We start from the raw sequence: 15769 nt of genomic DNA on the forward strand, positions 1-15769 counted from the left end.
CGAGCTTCTCCCCCCTCTTTCCTGGGATCCTCCTGGAGCTGTTGTCCCCCCTGACTGTCCTACTGTGCCCTGGGGTGACACCAAGCACAGTGTGACTGTATGGCAGCACCATCTGGTGGCCCCAGCCCTCCCTCCCAGCCACCCCAGTTTGCTCCCAGTCAGGACCAGTGGCAGCAGGAACAGGGCTAGAAACACAAGGACTTCCATCCCTGAAGAGCTTAGACATGTGTCTGTATCTCTTGGGGTTGGGGTAGTTGCTAGGGGGGAATAGTTTTGTACCAACTCCCCTAGGAATGTGTAGAGGCAACAAGGGTTAAAGAGCACATAGAGTCAGAGTTAAACTCTTTATTTCCTTTCAAACACGGCTTGAAATCCTCAGTTACAAAGTCCAGTCTGGCAGCTAAAGCTGAGAGTGTTAGGGCTCCAGCACAGCCCTCTGAGACACACCAGATGGGTTGGGTTTGACAAGGCACTGCAAGAACACACAGAGGACAACAGAAGCCCCAAGAGGTTGAAAATTGTTGTTCCAAGAGTCCTGACAACACCTGAGATTCCCCAGCCAAACACTGTTGGTTTCACAGTTACCACATGAAGGACCTGAGTAGGGACAAACACCTCAAAGGAGAGACAGGAAAACACCTCAGGGATTGACCCAACCCAACCAAAAGGGAGAAGAGGAAGGAGGGAATGTTCTGCTTTTCCTTCTGGCAGGTCCAGGTGGCAGCAAAGCTGGAGAATTCCATCAGTGCATCCTCTGTAGAGATAACACCAGGGACACAAACCAACTCAACCTAATTTTTCCACCCACCTCATGGGCAAACAACTCTTCCATCCTCATCCCAACCATTCTGCTTCCCAAAATTGAGCCCAGCACGGGACAAGGCACTCCCTGATCAGCAAAGTAAACACTTGTGGTTGAAGCAGCTGGTGCAAGAGAAAAAACCTGAAGGTGTATTTGAAGTATCACCACAGAGTTGGGTTTAAGGGCAGTGAGAGTTTCATTTCCCATCTTTAATCCTTATCCATGGGGAGGTAATTCCTTCTCTACTTGGTCTTAAAATAGCCTGAGCAGCAACAGGTCTCAGGTTGCAATTAATACCAGGAAGAATGAACAACATCCTCAGCTTTGGAGGTTTGGCAGAACTTCACTTTGAGCACATAAGACACTGAGCAGACAGGAATACAAAGGGGTTTGTTCATTTTTTTTTTAAGGAAAAGTGCACTTTAGACTGCAAAAAATTCAGGACTCTGGTGCAAAAAAAATAATAATTTCATCTACATCAAGAGGAGGTTTATGGTACCAACAACGTGGGGAGTTGGAGCCAAGTCCATAAGGTTAGAAAGAGCCTTACCAACTCTGAAACTAGCATTAAAATAAAATTCCAGCAGTAAAATATCATTGGATAAAGGAGGAAAAGGAGATAATAGGGAGGAAGTTACTTTGGGAAAGGATCTGGATAAATTCCTTGCTGAGAATTTGATCTGAGGGATGAAATCAGAGTCAAAAAATCCACAGAAAGGACTTTTTTCCTGCTTAAATATCCTGATTTTTCAGGGAGTTTTCAGCCCCCACCTCTCCCTCCTGCAGCAGTTCCATGTCTGAGCATCAGTTGGGAAGGAGAAATTCAGGAGAAGCTAAAAAGATCCATGAAAAACAAGAACTTCAGCCATGGAACATCCCAATTCCAGCCTGGCCACAAATCACCTCACTGACCAATGTTTTCCCAGGTTTAGTTGGAAGAATTTCCTCCTCCTGCAATTCCTTTGAGCCACTTCCATCCAAATTCCATAGGGGAGGACAACCAATCAGTGAATCCCAGGATGGATTGGGTTGGAAAGAACCTTAAGGCCCATCTTGTTCCACCTCAGCTCAAGAGTGTTAGGAGAAACTTCCATGGATTTTTACCTTCTTGAGGCTTTTCCTTACACTCCTGGGAGTCTGTGCTGTCTGTTTGCACATCTGGAATCTCCTGGATTTGTATTCCAGACACCTGGAATGATCTCCTTGACCAAGCACTGAAAGGTTCAACACTGCTTGAGGGACAGAGGTTGAACTCTACCTCCACCCCTGGTCATCACCCAGGGCAATCCAGACACTAAAGACCTTTTCCTACCTGATTTTCCACATGGAAAAATCCTTATGGAGCTGCTAAGTTGATGTCTTAGCTCAGAGCTCTGGTACAAGGAATGTTTTCCTGCTCTGGGCATCACCCAGTGCATCAGGAGATGCTTTCAAGCACAACAGTGCACACAAACATCATTTCCATGTCTCCAAGGAAACACTGATCCAAATTTTTCTCCTTTTTATGCAGGAAAACAGAGCAACTGGATAGTTTTTATGGAGTTTGAGGAAAATGGAGCAACTGGATAGTTTTTATGGAGTTTTACACTCTGGACACCCCCAGACAGGTCCCTCTTGGAAGGACTCTGGAAGTTCAGCAGTTCTTGGCTGTAGTCTACACTCAACACCTCAAACCATCTTCATGACCTTTGCCATCCCTTCCCACTTCTCCCACTTTTGGGAGGTTGGGAATATTCCAGCTAAGGTGAACTATTCTGTAGGAACTCAAGAGATTTTGATATCCACTCCCAAAACTGCCCCCCAAAAAATAAAAAAAAAATTACAAAGCTCCTGCAAACACCTTTCAACCACATCCCAGTATAAAATAAAAACAAAAATTACAAAGCTTCTGCAAACACCTTTCAACCACATCCCAGAACCTCCCAGGTTGGGAGGGATCCATAAGGATCATCAATTCCTACAGGAATCCTTAAGGAAAAACACCTTCCAAGCTCACAGCTCCTTTTTTTTTTGCTGTGTTTTCCAAGCAGATTTCCATGTTTCATTCCCCTCCTGACAGCACAGTCACCACCTGAAGCTGCTTAGGAGTCTCTGGAATTCCTCCCAAACCATTTCCTCATGGATTCAAGGAAATTGTTATTCCCAAACTTCTCCCAAGCCTTTGGCCAATCCCTGTTCCATGTTCCTTGGCAAACAGATCAATTCCAACAGCCCCAAATCCACTGGAACCTCCCTAATTCTCTCTTCCCACACCAAATCTCCTCAGCCCAATTTCTCCACAAACCTCATTCCCAGAGCCAACTTTGCAGTCCCAGGAAGCCTAAACCATTCCCAGGTTTTCACCTGAATATTCCACCTGAATTTCCTCCCCTTGACTCACTCACACCAAGGATTTTTTGGGGGGGTTTCCCAGGCAGTGCAAATTAGCAAATTGTATTTATTGAGGAGAAATTCAAGCAGATTACACGAAGTAGTAGCAGATTATTACTTTTTTAGGCTGTGCAGCACTTTGACATCCTATTCCCAAAGAAAATATGGATCTCTAGGAGAAGCTTTATGGATTTAACCAAAAGCTTTGCCCAAAAAAGCCCCAAAACAAATCCCCAAAAGGACTGAATTTAGGGCAGGAAATTTCTCTACCACCAAGACAAAGAACCATGCTTGGAATTCTGTTAGCACCTCCCTAATCTGTTGCTTTTCCACTCCCATTTTATCCATAACTACATTACAGGGGAATTAAATAACCTTCCCAACAAATTACTTCAGTCACTCACCAAACTTGGTGGAACACTGGGAAAAATTCCTTTCTCCCAAGTTTAGCAGCTAAGAAAAAAAGAAAATCCAGGATAAAACTCCTCAAAAAAGTAAGGAAGAAAACTACAAGAGCTCAACTAACGACCACACAAAACAAAAAATGAGTCAAACCACAAAAATCTCAACAAAAATCTTAAATAGAATAAATTACTAAGCCCAAAGTCTGACAAGTGCTACCTCAGGTTGGGTGGGAAGGAGAACACTTCCCTTGGAAGGGAAATTCCTTAAGGTAGGAAAGCCTGGAAAGGGAATCCAGAAGGGAATTTCATTGCCTTGAGGCCAAACTCTTCATCCATAGGAGCCTTGAGCAAAGTTCTTGGAGCTGCAGAAGGTTTTGGCCTCACTCAAAGGTCCAAGAAGTGGTTTGGCCTTGGTCAGCCAAGAGTTGGTGGCCCAAAAGCAGCTCCAGGACAGCTCTCCCTGAGAGCTACTAAAACAAAATCATTTGGGCATCAGAGAAAGGAAAATCCAGGTGGTTTCAAACCTTCCAAAACATTGGAATTTAGAGATAGACACATATTTCTGCAAGTCTTAGGATCACATCAAACTTCGTCGCTTCCACGGCCTCAACGAGACCAACTGGGCCTCAGTTGTCCCAGTTTGGTGGCTGTTCCTTCTGGAAAGTCATCTGGGTTTTGTTGGGATCATCTCATTTGGCAGCAAAATTCCACACACAACCAGCATCACCCACTTGGAAAGTCCTGCTTGGATCCTACATGGATCCTTCCCTCACATCACTCCTGGAGAAGTTCACCCAAGCTCACTCTGGAGCTTTCCCACTGGGAGGGTGACACTAAGGAAGAGTTTGGAATCCTCATCCCAAGCCAAATTCCTTGTTTTCAGCCCAATGCCTCTAGTTTCCAACAGGATGAGGTGGAAAGGTTGAGATCTGACTTGGCAGGATGACTTTTCACCTGTATTTTTCTGCCTCTCCTCAAAGGAACTTGGGATTTGGGTTAAACATTATCCTAAGCTGGACCAAGAAGGGGGAAAAATTTATAACTCAGGAAGTTATAAAGGACTTAACCTTCACCTTCAAAAAACAACAACTAGCACCAAGAATCCAGGGATAAAGATCTCCTGGGGAGAAAGTGGCTCTTTAACCACGAATGGTTTGGTGGAGACACACACAGAGGTTTGGTCCAGGAGGGACTTGAGAGAGGAAAGTGGCCAAGAGCCAGTCACAAAAAGGAAATTTGGGAATATCTGAAGGGAATTAGGCTGCAAAAAACCCCAACACAAACCAAAGGAACCCAAAGCACATCTCTGCCAGCTGCAGCTCCCCTCAACCAGCAAACCCACAAACATCTGCATGATGTGAGGTGAGGAATCAGTGCCTGAATCATTTCCCATTTCACCAAAACCATCTCAGACTCCTCATCTCCTCCAAACTCTTTTCCAAGTCAATCCCCACACCATTCTCACTCCTTCCACTTGGCCTTTGCCTTCACTTCAGGTCCAAGAGTGGAAAAAGAAACCCAAAACAAACTGAAAACAAACCTTTCCACCCAAGAACTAGTCAGCAAAGATTTGGGTGAGGATTCTCTGCACCTGAAGGCCAAGTCCAGCTGAGGAAATTCCCACTGGAGCAGATTCCACAGGTGAATATCCATCACCTGCCTGACATGGAGCTCCCAGCACACACATTTCAGTCCCTCAGGAATGAGGAGGTGCAGATGTTGGAAAGAAGACTTGAAATCCTTTGTTGCTTAAGGTTGAAACTCATAGATTTGCCCAAAAAAAAAAAAAAAGTCCATTTCTTTCTAGAATTTTCCTTTTGTTTGTTTGTATTTTTTTTTGAAGTCTCCAATTCTGAGTCTGGAATTTCAGACTCCTTTTGTTTTGTTTTGTTTTTCCCCCCCTAAGTACCAGGGAAAAATTTGGGAAGTGCAATACCAGGAGAGTTTCTGCTCAATGTTCAATGTTCATGTTGACAATTGATTTTGTCTTCAGAATGCTCCAGAACTTCCAGCATTTCCTCTATGATGGCCTGGAGGGCCTTGCCCAGCTGTTCTGCAGAGTATGGTTTTCCCAAGGGAGGCACATGGATAAATGCTGATCTCCCACAGCTCTGGTACAAGGAGGTGTAATAAGTGAAGTCACAGAGGTACCTGAAATGCCAAAACACACATTAATTACCCAAACCAGCACAGGACAAGGAGGATTTTCTTCTTCTTCAGCAGCATCCTGGGATTTAGTGGGAGGAGGTGGAATTCAAGCTTGGAATTGTGGCTTTGGGATTGTTCTGATCAAGTCTAGGATAAAAAAAGGTGAAGATGTCTCGTTTTTCCCCTCTATGATGGTTAGGTGGTCACTGAAGAGCAGGTGGCATTGCCTGAGGCTTCAAATCCATGTGGATGTGGCACCTTGGGACAGGGATTGGCTTTGGCAGTCTTGGGGGGAATGTTGGACTCAAGGATCTGAGACTCAAGGATCTTATCCAGCCTAAATGATTCCATGAAAAGCTTGTAGGGATCAATAGAGCTGAGCATGAAGGGAACATGCAGGACATGGTGCCAAGATGAGGTTGTCTCCAGCTCTGAGGGCTCCAACATCAGAAGGATGTGGAGCTGCTGGAGTGAGTCCAGAGGAGGATCCAAGGGCTGGAGACAGACTGGGAGAGCTGGGAGTGTTCAGCCTGGAGAGGAGAAGCTCCAGGGAGACCTTAGAGCCCCTTTCAATGCCTTAAGAGGCTCCAGGAGAGCTGGAGAGACTTGGAACAAGGGATGGAGGGACAGGACACAGGGAATGGCTTTAGGGCTGGATGGATATTGGGAAGGAATTCCTCCCTGGGAGGTGCTGAGGCACTGGAATGGATTTCCCAGAGCAGCTGTGGCTGCTCCATCCCTGGGAGTGTTCTATTCCAGGGGATGGGGTGCAAACGGGGTTAGTAGAAAGTGCCCCTGCCTATGACATAGGATAGAACTCCATGACCTTTAAGCTCCTTCCAACCCACCCCACCCTGTGATTCCATGCCTCTACCCAATCCCCATGGATCTCTGGCATTCCCTACCTGCCTGCATCCTTGGAGATGGTGACAGTGACATCCAGCCCCAGTGCTGAGACCCTCTTGCACACTGTGTCCATGTCAATGATGGAGTCAATGCATTCTGGGCCTCCTTCCACACAGCACTGGGAGCCTGGGCAGAAACGACAGTTGTCCAACCCTTTGTACCCTACGTTGTGGCCACATTTCTCCAGGGTGACAGTTGTAGCCATGCCTGAAACTCCCACATGGACCACCAGCTGCAAGGAAAAAGGACTAAGTTAGGTCAACCCACATAGCAACTATGGGAAAAAATCAACAATTTGATCCTTGTGGGACCTTCCAACTGAGGATATCCACAATTCCTGCCCATGGCAGGAGGCTCAACAACTGGACATGGTCTAGTTGACAAGGTGGTGATTGATCTTGGAGGTCTTTTCCAACCTCAATGACACTGTGATAGGACCTTTAAAGATCCTTTCCAACCCAAACCACTGTGGGATTTCATGATTCTATTCCCAGTTAAGGAAGAGGATTATGGAAGAAATAAAAAGTGGCAGGTTAAGGGTTGAACTTGATGATCTTAGAGATCTCCTCTGACCTTGAGGATTCTGTGATTCTAAGGATGGAGCTGTTACAGGGATGGAGTTGCTACAGGGATGGGATGGAATTGCTACAGGGATGGAGCTGCTACAGGGATGGGATGAAATTGCTACAGGGATGGAGTTGCTACAGGGATGGGATGGAATTGCTACAGGGATAGAGTTGCTACAGGGATGGGATGGAATTGCTACAGGGATAGAGTTGCTACAGGGATGGGATGGAATTGCTACAGGGATAGAGTTGCTACAGGGATGGGATGGAATTGCTACAGGGATAGAGTTGCTACAGGGATGGGATGGAATTGCTACAGGGATAGAGTTGCTACAGGGATGGGATGGAATTGCTACAGGGATGGGAAGGAGTTGCTACAGTTGTTCCAGGAGTATCAGAGCAATGTGGCATTTTATCATGGCTTCAGCACAACCCAATTCTTCCTGATTCTCTCCCTGCTGACCTAAATTGGGATTTAATTGGGGTCAGCTGAATCCTGGCACGTTGACAGCTGCAGGAAGAGCCCAGGAGGAGCCCAGGTGGCCCAGCCTAACCACGAGCTGTCTAGACAGCCCTTTGCAGTGGCCTCTTCCCACCAACTGCTCCCATGAATCGGAGCATTCTGAGCTGGAAAATCCTCCAAATTCACATGTTCTCACTACAAAAGAGGAAAAGATCCAGGCAGGAACTACCAGGTTGAGCAATACATGAAAAAATGAGACTTCATGTGGTGCTTGGTGCAGCTTTCAACCCTTTGCTGGGTGGTTTTAATCCTCCTCCCTTTACTCACTCACTTGGGGACTGTGTTTCTTCCACAATGCAGGAATGAGTCTTTGCACTGTCTGGTATTCAACAGGGACTTCATAGACATGTAGATCCACATCATCCCCCAGGCCAAGCTTCTCCAGCTCCTAAGAACAATCAGGGAAACAACAAACCCAATATGGTTAGACAGCAGATGAGCAGAGGATTTCCTCCTGGAAGGTTTAATGGCACTATCTGGGATTCAACAGGGACTTCATAGACATGTAGAACTACATCACCCCCCAATCCAAGCTCCTCCAGCTCCTGAGAACACCAAACCCAAGATGGTTAGACAGCAGGTGAGCAGAGAATTTCCTCCTGGAAGGTTTAACAGCAGAGTGAGGGAGTAACATCAGCTTACACTAGTTGTAGAACCTTGTAAACAGCACCTGGAGGGAGTTTACAGCAACCACAGTGATAAAAAGCCCATGATGGGAAGAACAAAAGCAACTCTGCACCTGTGTTAACAGTCTGCACCCACAGAAGAGTTTGTTTGGCTCTGATGGGTGACAGAGAGATCAACATTTAACTGACAGTAGTAATCAGCAACACCCACACTCAGGGGAAGGTTGGCTCTGTTATTTATAGAGGGAGAGAGTCATAATCCCTAATTCTTTCAAGAAGTGAGTAGGGAAGGTAGGACTGGAAGGATTAAATCCATCAGCACTGTTGGTCTGGAGAGGAAATCCATGTCTCCAGCTGAAGAGCTCTCAGGGCTGGTGACAGCACTGGGGGTTCAACTAAGGCAGTGAATGATTTCTCCCTCTCCAGCTAAAGTCAGGAAAACATCCCAAATATCCTGGCAATAAACTGAGCCAATTTCCCTTACAGCTTTGAAAGCACAAAGTGTCAGTTCAGTTCCTTGCAAAGGCTTTAAAATCAGAGGGATCAGGTATTTCCTCCCAGTATTCCAGACTGGGAAGCACATTGTGTGATCCCAACACTGGGAGTTCCCTCATGGCTCTGGATGATTCTCCCTTGCTCTGCTTTGGTTTCTGTTCCAACTTACTTCACTCCAGTAAGGTCCAGTGAGTTTGACCATTGGTACTTCAGAAGTGAAACCTCTGAGCCTTCAAGCCCAAACTGCCAAGAATTCAAGGACAAACCCACATGGTTTGAAACCTCTGAGAGAAAATGCTCTTAAAAATCATCAGCTGAGCCTAAAATCAGGTGCCAGGTTACAGCAGGAGACTCTTTTCCAGTGCCAGAACCCACTCCAGCCATGCATGGAATAAATTCCTACAGCATCTAACTTGGATGTAGTTACCCTCTGATGAAGACAACAATTTGGGGCACTCTGAAAACCTTTACAGCTGCTTTTCAAGGCTGACAAGTGACAGCACATGCCTAAAGCAACAGTCAGATCCTCCCACAGCTCTGGGAAGATGCTACAAGTAGCACAGGTTGGGGCTGTTCCACCCCGGGAGTGTTCCAGGCCAGATTGGGACATGGCTTGGAGCAACTTGGGCTAGTGGAAGGTGTCCCTGGTGGAACTCCATGGTCTTTAAGGTCCTTCCAACCCAAAGCAGAGTGTGATTCCATGATTCTGCCAAGTGAATCCTTGTCCCTGGAGCCAGAAGGAGCTGTACCCTCACACCTCTCACTCCAGGGCTGCATCTCCATAAACTCCTGTAGCTGTTCCTATGGATCTGAGGTAGAAACAGCAAAGTAAAAGCCATGAAACCACCAAAGGACATTTCATCACATTCCTGAACAACTTGAGTTCTCTCTCTTTGAGGTTTGGAGTTGGTCAGAGCCATGAGCTGCTCTTAGGCTTTGTTTCCCTGCACACACTGCAAACTTGAGGCTGAGGAGAGCAATCAGCTCTTTCCACTTCCCATCCTCATATTCCCCTAGGTGAGCCATTAAAAATTCAAGCCAGCTGCAAGGAGAAGACAAGTGGAGAGTTTTGGCCTCCCCCATCACCAGGAGCAGATTGAGGATCATTTTTCTGTGTTATCAGCACAAGTGGCTCTTTACCAAGGGGTAAAAACAAACACCTTTCACACTGGTACAGACAAACCACGAGAGGGACATGAGATTTAAGCTAACTAAACCCACCCAGAAAAGGGAAGAGTGAGACTTAGAGATGAGCAACGATGATAAATCACTGGCTCTGAGGGCAAGGCTGATATTAAAGCCTTGCTGTATTGATTAGTGTCTGGCACACACAGACATTCATTCCCAGAGATGGATGCAAGTGATGGTTCATCACAGCTTCTTTACACAAATCTGCCTTCCAACCCTTCCTCTGCTTGATGGGGAATGTCCAGAAAGAAAAGGGTTTACAAATGAGAGGATTCAGACTCAAATCAACTTCTTTAGGAAGAGAATAAACACTTTTAGGAGGGTTAATTACTTGGAATTCTGCAGCATTTCTCTAACCAGCAATGAAAACAGCTCCTAAAGAGGAAATTCCAGCTTGGAAAGTTTGCCTAGTTGCAAAAAAAAATAATCCTCAAAAGGATGAGCTACATCCTCCCTCAGTACCAAACCCCAAACCCAGTACCAAACCTGCCCTTTCCCAACCCAAGCAAGCCCTGAGGGTCGTTAATGAAGATGTTTGTAGGCCCCACGACAACTTCTTCCCCCCTCCCTGCTCTGTCTACCTGCCAAACACAGAGCAATGAGCATGTGTGACCCATTCCCTGACCCCTCCACAATGCTGCTCTTTGTCAGCCTCTAATATCCTTATCAGGTCTGTCTAGACACCCTGACAGCAATTGTCCTTCCTAATGTCAAAATGCACTTTGACCTCTTTCCTCCTCCTCCTCCTCCTCCTCTCAGCCAGAAGCATTTTGGGCTGGGGATGATGAAGGCAGAAGCTCAGGAGCTTCACAGCCCACAAAACACACCTGTACCTACACCTAAGTCCTGCTGAGAGGGCAGAAAATTCAGGGAAAAAAGCTCCTTTCAATACCTTCTCCAAATCAAAGTCATTCCCAAGCAGAGCCAAAATTCCTCAGAGGAAATATTCCAACCAGAACAGAATTAATCCACATTATCAGAGGATTTTTTTTGCTGTCAGCCTTAAAGGAAAGCAGAAAGGAGGTTTTTTTTCTGCCTGCTGAATTTAGAGGAAATCTCTCTTCCCCCATGGATATATATAAAAAAATAAAAATCTAAACATTTCAGCGTTTTGGGAATGAAAAGTATCCAATGTTTTGTTTCGGGATCATGAATAGATTGTTCCTGCCACTCTTTAAGGTACCCATGTGTAAAAATCAGTCAGCTTTCCAACCCAAACAGCCTCACCAGAGATTCCTAGGAAAACACCCTCCCTATATATCCATGTTGTGTGTAAGAAGCTAAATAAACCCCCCCAAAAAAACAAGGAGAAAAAAAAAAAAAAAAACAAGCAGCAAATTTTTTCCTGGTGCTGCAGGGCTAAGAAAAGATGTAATAAAGCAGAACTAGCTTAGCCCTAAAGCTAGGAAGGATTTAGAAAGATAGTTTAATTGATTTTTCTGCTATTAAAATGCAGATCACACTGTCTGGGCTTGGGGAAACTCAGACAAGGCTTTGTGTCCACTCAGCTCCATGAAGTCCCCGTCTGAAACTTGCACAATGCCCACCTCAATGCCTGGGCTCAAAGACATGCTGTTCCTTTTTTGTCTGGGCCTCTGGGGGCTGAGACAGGGGAAGGAAAGGCAAATCCTCCCTGCTGCCTCCAAGCTGAGGGTGGGAGGAAACAGCAGGAGGAGGTAGATGTGGAGTTTAGGCTCTCCAAACAGCCCCAGCTCAGAGGTTTAGACTCTCCAAGCACCCCCAAGTCTGAGTTTGATTCTCAAAGCATCCCCAACTTGGGAGTTTTGGACTCAAAGCATCCCCAACTCTGAGTTTTAGACCCTCAAAGCATGCCCAAGTTTGAGTTTTATACTCAAAGCCTCCCCAACTATGAGTGTGACTCTCCAAGCATCTCCAACTCTGAGGTTTAGACCCTCAAAGCATCCCCAACTCTGAGTTTGACTCTCAAAGTATCCCCAACTCAGTTTTATACACTCAAGACACCCCAGCTCTGAGTTTTAGACTCTCAAAGCATCCTTACCTTGGAGTTTTAGACTCAAAGCATCCCCAACTCTGAGTTTTAGACCCTCAGAGTGTCCCCAAGTCTGAGTTTCAGACCCTCCAAGCATCCCCAACTCAGTTTTATACACTCAAAACACTCCAACTCTGAGTTTTAGACCCTCAGATCATCTCCAATTCTGAGTTTGACTCTCCAAGCATCCCCAGCTCTGAGTTTATACACTCACAACATCCCCAAGTCTGTTTTAGACTCTCACAACATCCCCAACTGAGTTTATACACTCAAAATATCCCTAAATCTGACTTTAAAACTCTCACATCCCCAACTCTGAGTTTTAAATTCTCTAAGCCCCTCCAAGTCTGACTCCCAAAGCAACCCCAACTCAGAGTTTTATACACTCAAAGCATCCCCAACAGTTTTATACTCATAGCACCCTCAACTCTGAGTTTTAGACCCTCAAAGCATCCCCAACTCTGAGTATCACTCTCCAAGCATCCCCAAGTCTGAGTTTATACACTAACAACATCCCCAGCTCTGAGTTTTAGACTCCCCAGGTACACTTCACTCTGAGTTTTGGACTCTCCAAGCATCCTCAAGTCTGTTTTGGACTCTCCAAGCAGCCCAAGGCCCTCAAAATGGATTTAAAAAGCAGATGATAACTTTAGCCCCAGCTCCATAAATAAGAGAAATATTTGAGGGCCAAAGGAAATTCTTCTCTGGGAAGAAGAGAAGGTCATGTTGTTGTAAGCAACATCACAGCACTTCTCACTCCTCCTGCTCCAGCAACACAACACCCTCTAAACCAGAAGTATTTCTCTGTCCCCTCTAAACCAAAGAATTTTTCCGTCTCCTCCATCATAAAACTAATTATTTGCAAGAAGTAACACTACACAAGGAACAACAACCCAACCCAATGAGCCTCATCCCTGAATTTTAGTCCCAACTCTGTATTTTTTTTCCACCCACAACCTGCATTTTCCTCCCAAACAAACCCTAACTCAAACCTCTTCACCCCCAAAAAGCTCTTGGAGGCAAAGGGTTTGTCTCCTTCCACATGAGACAGCTGGACATTAGTTGGCTGTAATTGATTAGTTTGTGATCTAATTTAAAAGCATTTGGAAAGGAGATATTCATCTCAGAGCTCTGAAGGGGAGAGAGATGGGTTGGGGAGAAAAATAGATTGAATTCCCTGGGCAACTGGACTAAAAGGTACCATGGAATTCCCAACAGCTTTGCATTAAACCACATGCAGAAGTGATAAAGAAGTGGGATAATGTGGCTGCACTGTCCTGGCTAAGTGTTTTGCCAGCAAGAAACCTTCAATCCATGGAGAAAGAGCAGAATTCCTTCCTCTTGCCTCAGCTGGGAGGTAGCAGTGTCACAGAGATGATCTCTCAGGCACAGGGTGAGATTTTTGGGGTGTCCTGTGCAGGGTAAAGAGTTAGACTTGATGATTCTTCTGGATCCACTGCAGCTATTCCATGACTTTCTGAATGTGCTAACACAGATGCAGCTACAAGTGGTGTGAACTTGACAGGAGCTGCTCAAGCAGTGATTCCCCAAGAATTCTCCTGTCCCCAGCAAGGTCCAACTCCATCAGCCAAGCAGAGAGGAGCTGCTCCAGCCCCTGCTGCACCCAAGGAGGGAATCAAGAGCAGAAAAGAGGCAGCATTGGCTGCTTTGATTTGGAATCAGAATTCTGCCCCTCTGACAACTCCACAGGACACTCACCTGCATGAAACTACCAGCTGGAAGTCTCCTCATGGATGAGATTTGGTTTAAAGGTGAACCAACAGGCTCAGCTTCAAGTTAAGAGCTGAGAGAAAAAAACCATCCAAATTCTTCTGGGTTGGTTGGTTTGTTTACTTTGAATTCTCCAGGGCAGAGGAAGATTCCAGGCTCTCCCTGCCCCATTTAACATCTCTTCAAGCCAGGAATTCCTTCCTTGCCTCAGCTACATTAACTCAATCTCATTAAACTCTACTAGCTAAGGGATTGTTTCCTGAGCAGCGAATCAAACATTATCCAACTGACCATCTGGATAGCTGCAGTCAGCAGGGCTCAGTCCATAAACTGGGAAGTTATAAGGAGCTGCAAACCTAAACCTGGAGGGATCTGCAGGGATCTATCCTCTGGTTTAGCTTGCTGAGAGGGAAATTCAGGTGTTACCTGCACTGCAATCCAGCTGGCATTAACAGCATGTTCTCCAAACGGCCCAAACCCTGCAAGAGAACAAAAATCCACACTGGTCAAATCATCCTCACTGCTTTTCCCTCACCTTCCACCTCCAAAGAGTTTTGCTTTAGGTATCTTGGAAAAAAAAACCAACCCAATTCTACTACCTAATCCTTATTTCTTTTCCCCCCCCTAAGAACCTGCCCAGGAATATTTCATATTGCAGTGAAGGAAACAACTTGTTTTTCCCAACAGATATTCTGGAAGGAGATTTTTGCCTTCCTGACCAGGTTAGAAAAACTGATTATTAACAGATAACTGGCCCAATATCATGGAATTAGTATCAAGATTAGATTTTCTACTCCTGATTACTTTAGCTCCCAGCAGATGCTTCTCTGAGTTTGTCTCAAGTGTTTCTTCCCTGCTCAAGTTGTCTCCAAGATCTCCTTTAGCCCTAATTATTCCACCCAAGGAAACAAACAGAACTGTTGACTTCCTCAGCACCTCTAAATTCCTAATGAATAACTTTAGAGTTAACTGGTAATCCATAACATCTTTTCCTGAGCAAGCACACAAAGGTTGGGCAATTTATCTGGGTGTAACGTCGATAGGCTTTAATTTAAGAGTGTCAGCATTGCCCTCCCAGCCCTAATGCAATTAGGGGACATAAATTCTGTCCAAGTCCTGAAAGGATTCGAGAGGGACCACAAATATTAAGTGACACCTTAATGGAAATGTTGTGTTTGCTACCGACAGGCTGAGGTGATGCTGCACATGAGGAGTTGGCATAGTGTGAGCTCACAGACCTCAACCCAAAGGAAATATTCCCTAGAAAAATCCCAGTGTTGGTGTGTTCTCCTCTGAGCAAAGCTCTCAAAGGGAATCTGTGAATGCAGCATGAGGGAATAAGGCAAATTAATGCCTTTTCTGCTGTTTCTGACACGACTCTCTGGGAATAAACATCACAACCTGCTAAGCTGAATTCCAAAATAAACTGTAACAGTCTTAGAAAAGAAATGAAACACATTTTACCAGCTCAGGCACTGAAAGGAATTCCACAGGTGCCTGTGGAGCTAATCTGAGCTTCTCACTCCAAATCCATTGGGAAAAGCAGCACAGACACAACTTGGGGTATCACCACTCTGACCCATCCCCTGCCCCAATCCCAAATCCCAAATCTCCAGGAACTTTGCCAGTAGCATCCAACGCCATGGAGCAATGCCACCTTCACCACAGAGCCCTCCAAGGCTCATTAGCAGTAAACCAGCTGCAGAGATGCTGATGGGATTATCTCCTTAACGAGTTTCTAAAAAAGAACCCCTGCACAAATAACACTTAGCCTCCAGCACCAGCTCCAAACCCAACACCACTCCTGGTTTTCCAAGGAATCCAACATGACATCAATGACATTATCAACCAGGGGCAAGAGCTGACAAGGCAACCACCATGTTTTGCAAGGAGATTTCCCTGAAACCAGAGCGGGGAAAATAAAAAAAAGAGCTAGGAGAAGCCTTGAAAGCAGCAGAACATTCCCTGACGCAAGTTTGTTTAGTCACCGCCGAGCGCA

The 15769-nt window shown here is 45.6% G+C and overlaps 1 protein-coding gene across 1 annotated transcript; it reads right to left on the reverse strand.

Annotated features, from left to right (window-relative positions):
- Window positions 1–5534: 5534 nt before the first annotated feature.
- PGPEP1 (pyroglutamyl-peptidase I) lies at window positions 5535–14249 on the reverse strand (the record flags this gene model as incomplete). The annotated part of the gene is made up of 4 exons (XM_009071322.1): window positions 5535–5727; window positions 6630–6862; window positions 7991–8107; window positions 14197–14249. Coding segments are annotated over 4 exons (596 nt in total), but the record flags the coding sequence as incomplete, so codon positions are not given.
- Between the last annotated feature and the right edge of the window lie 1520 nt (window positions 14250–15769).

This window comes from Acanthisitta chloris, unplaced genomic scaffold (genome assembly GCF_000695815.1).
Source record: "Acanthisitta chloris isolate BGI_N310 unplaced genomic scaffold, ASM69581v1 scaffold12453, whole genome shotgun sequence".
Taxonomy (NCBI): Eukaryota; Metazoa; Chordata; class Aves; order Passeriformes; family Acanthisittidae; genus Acanthisitta; species Acanthisitta chloris.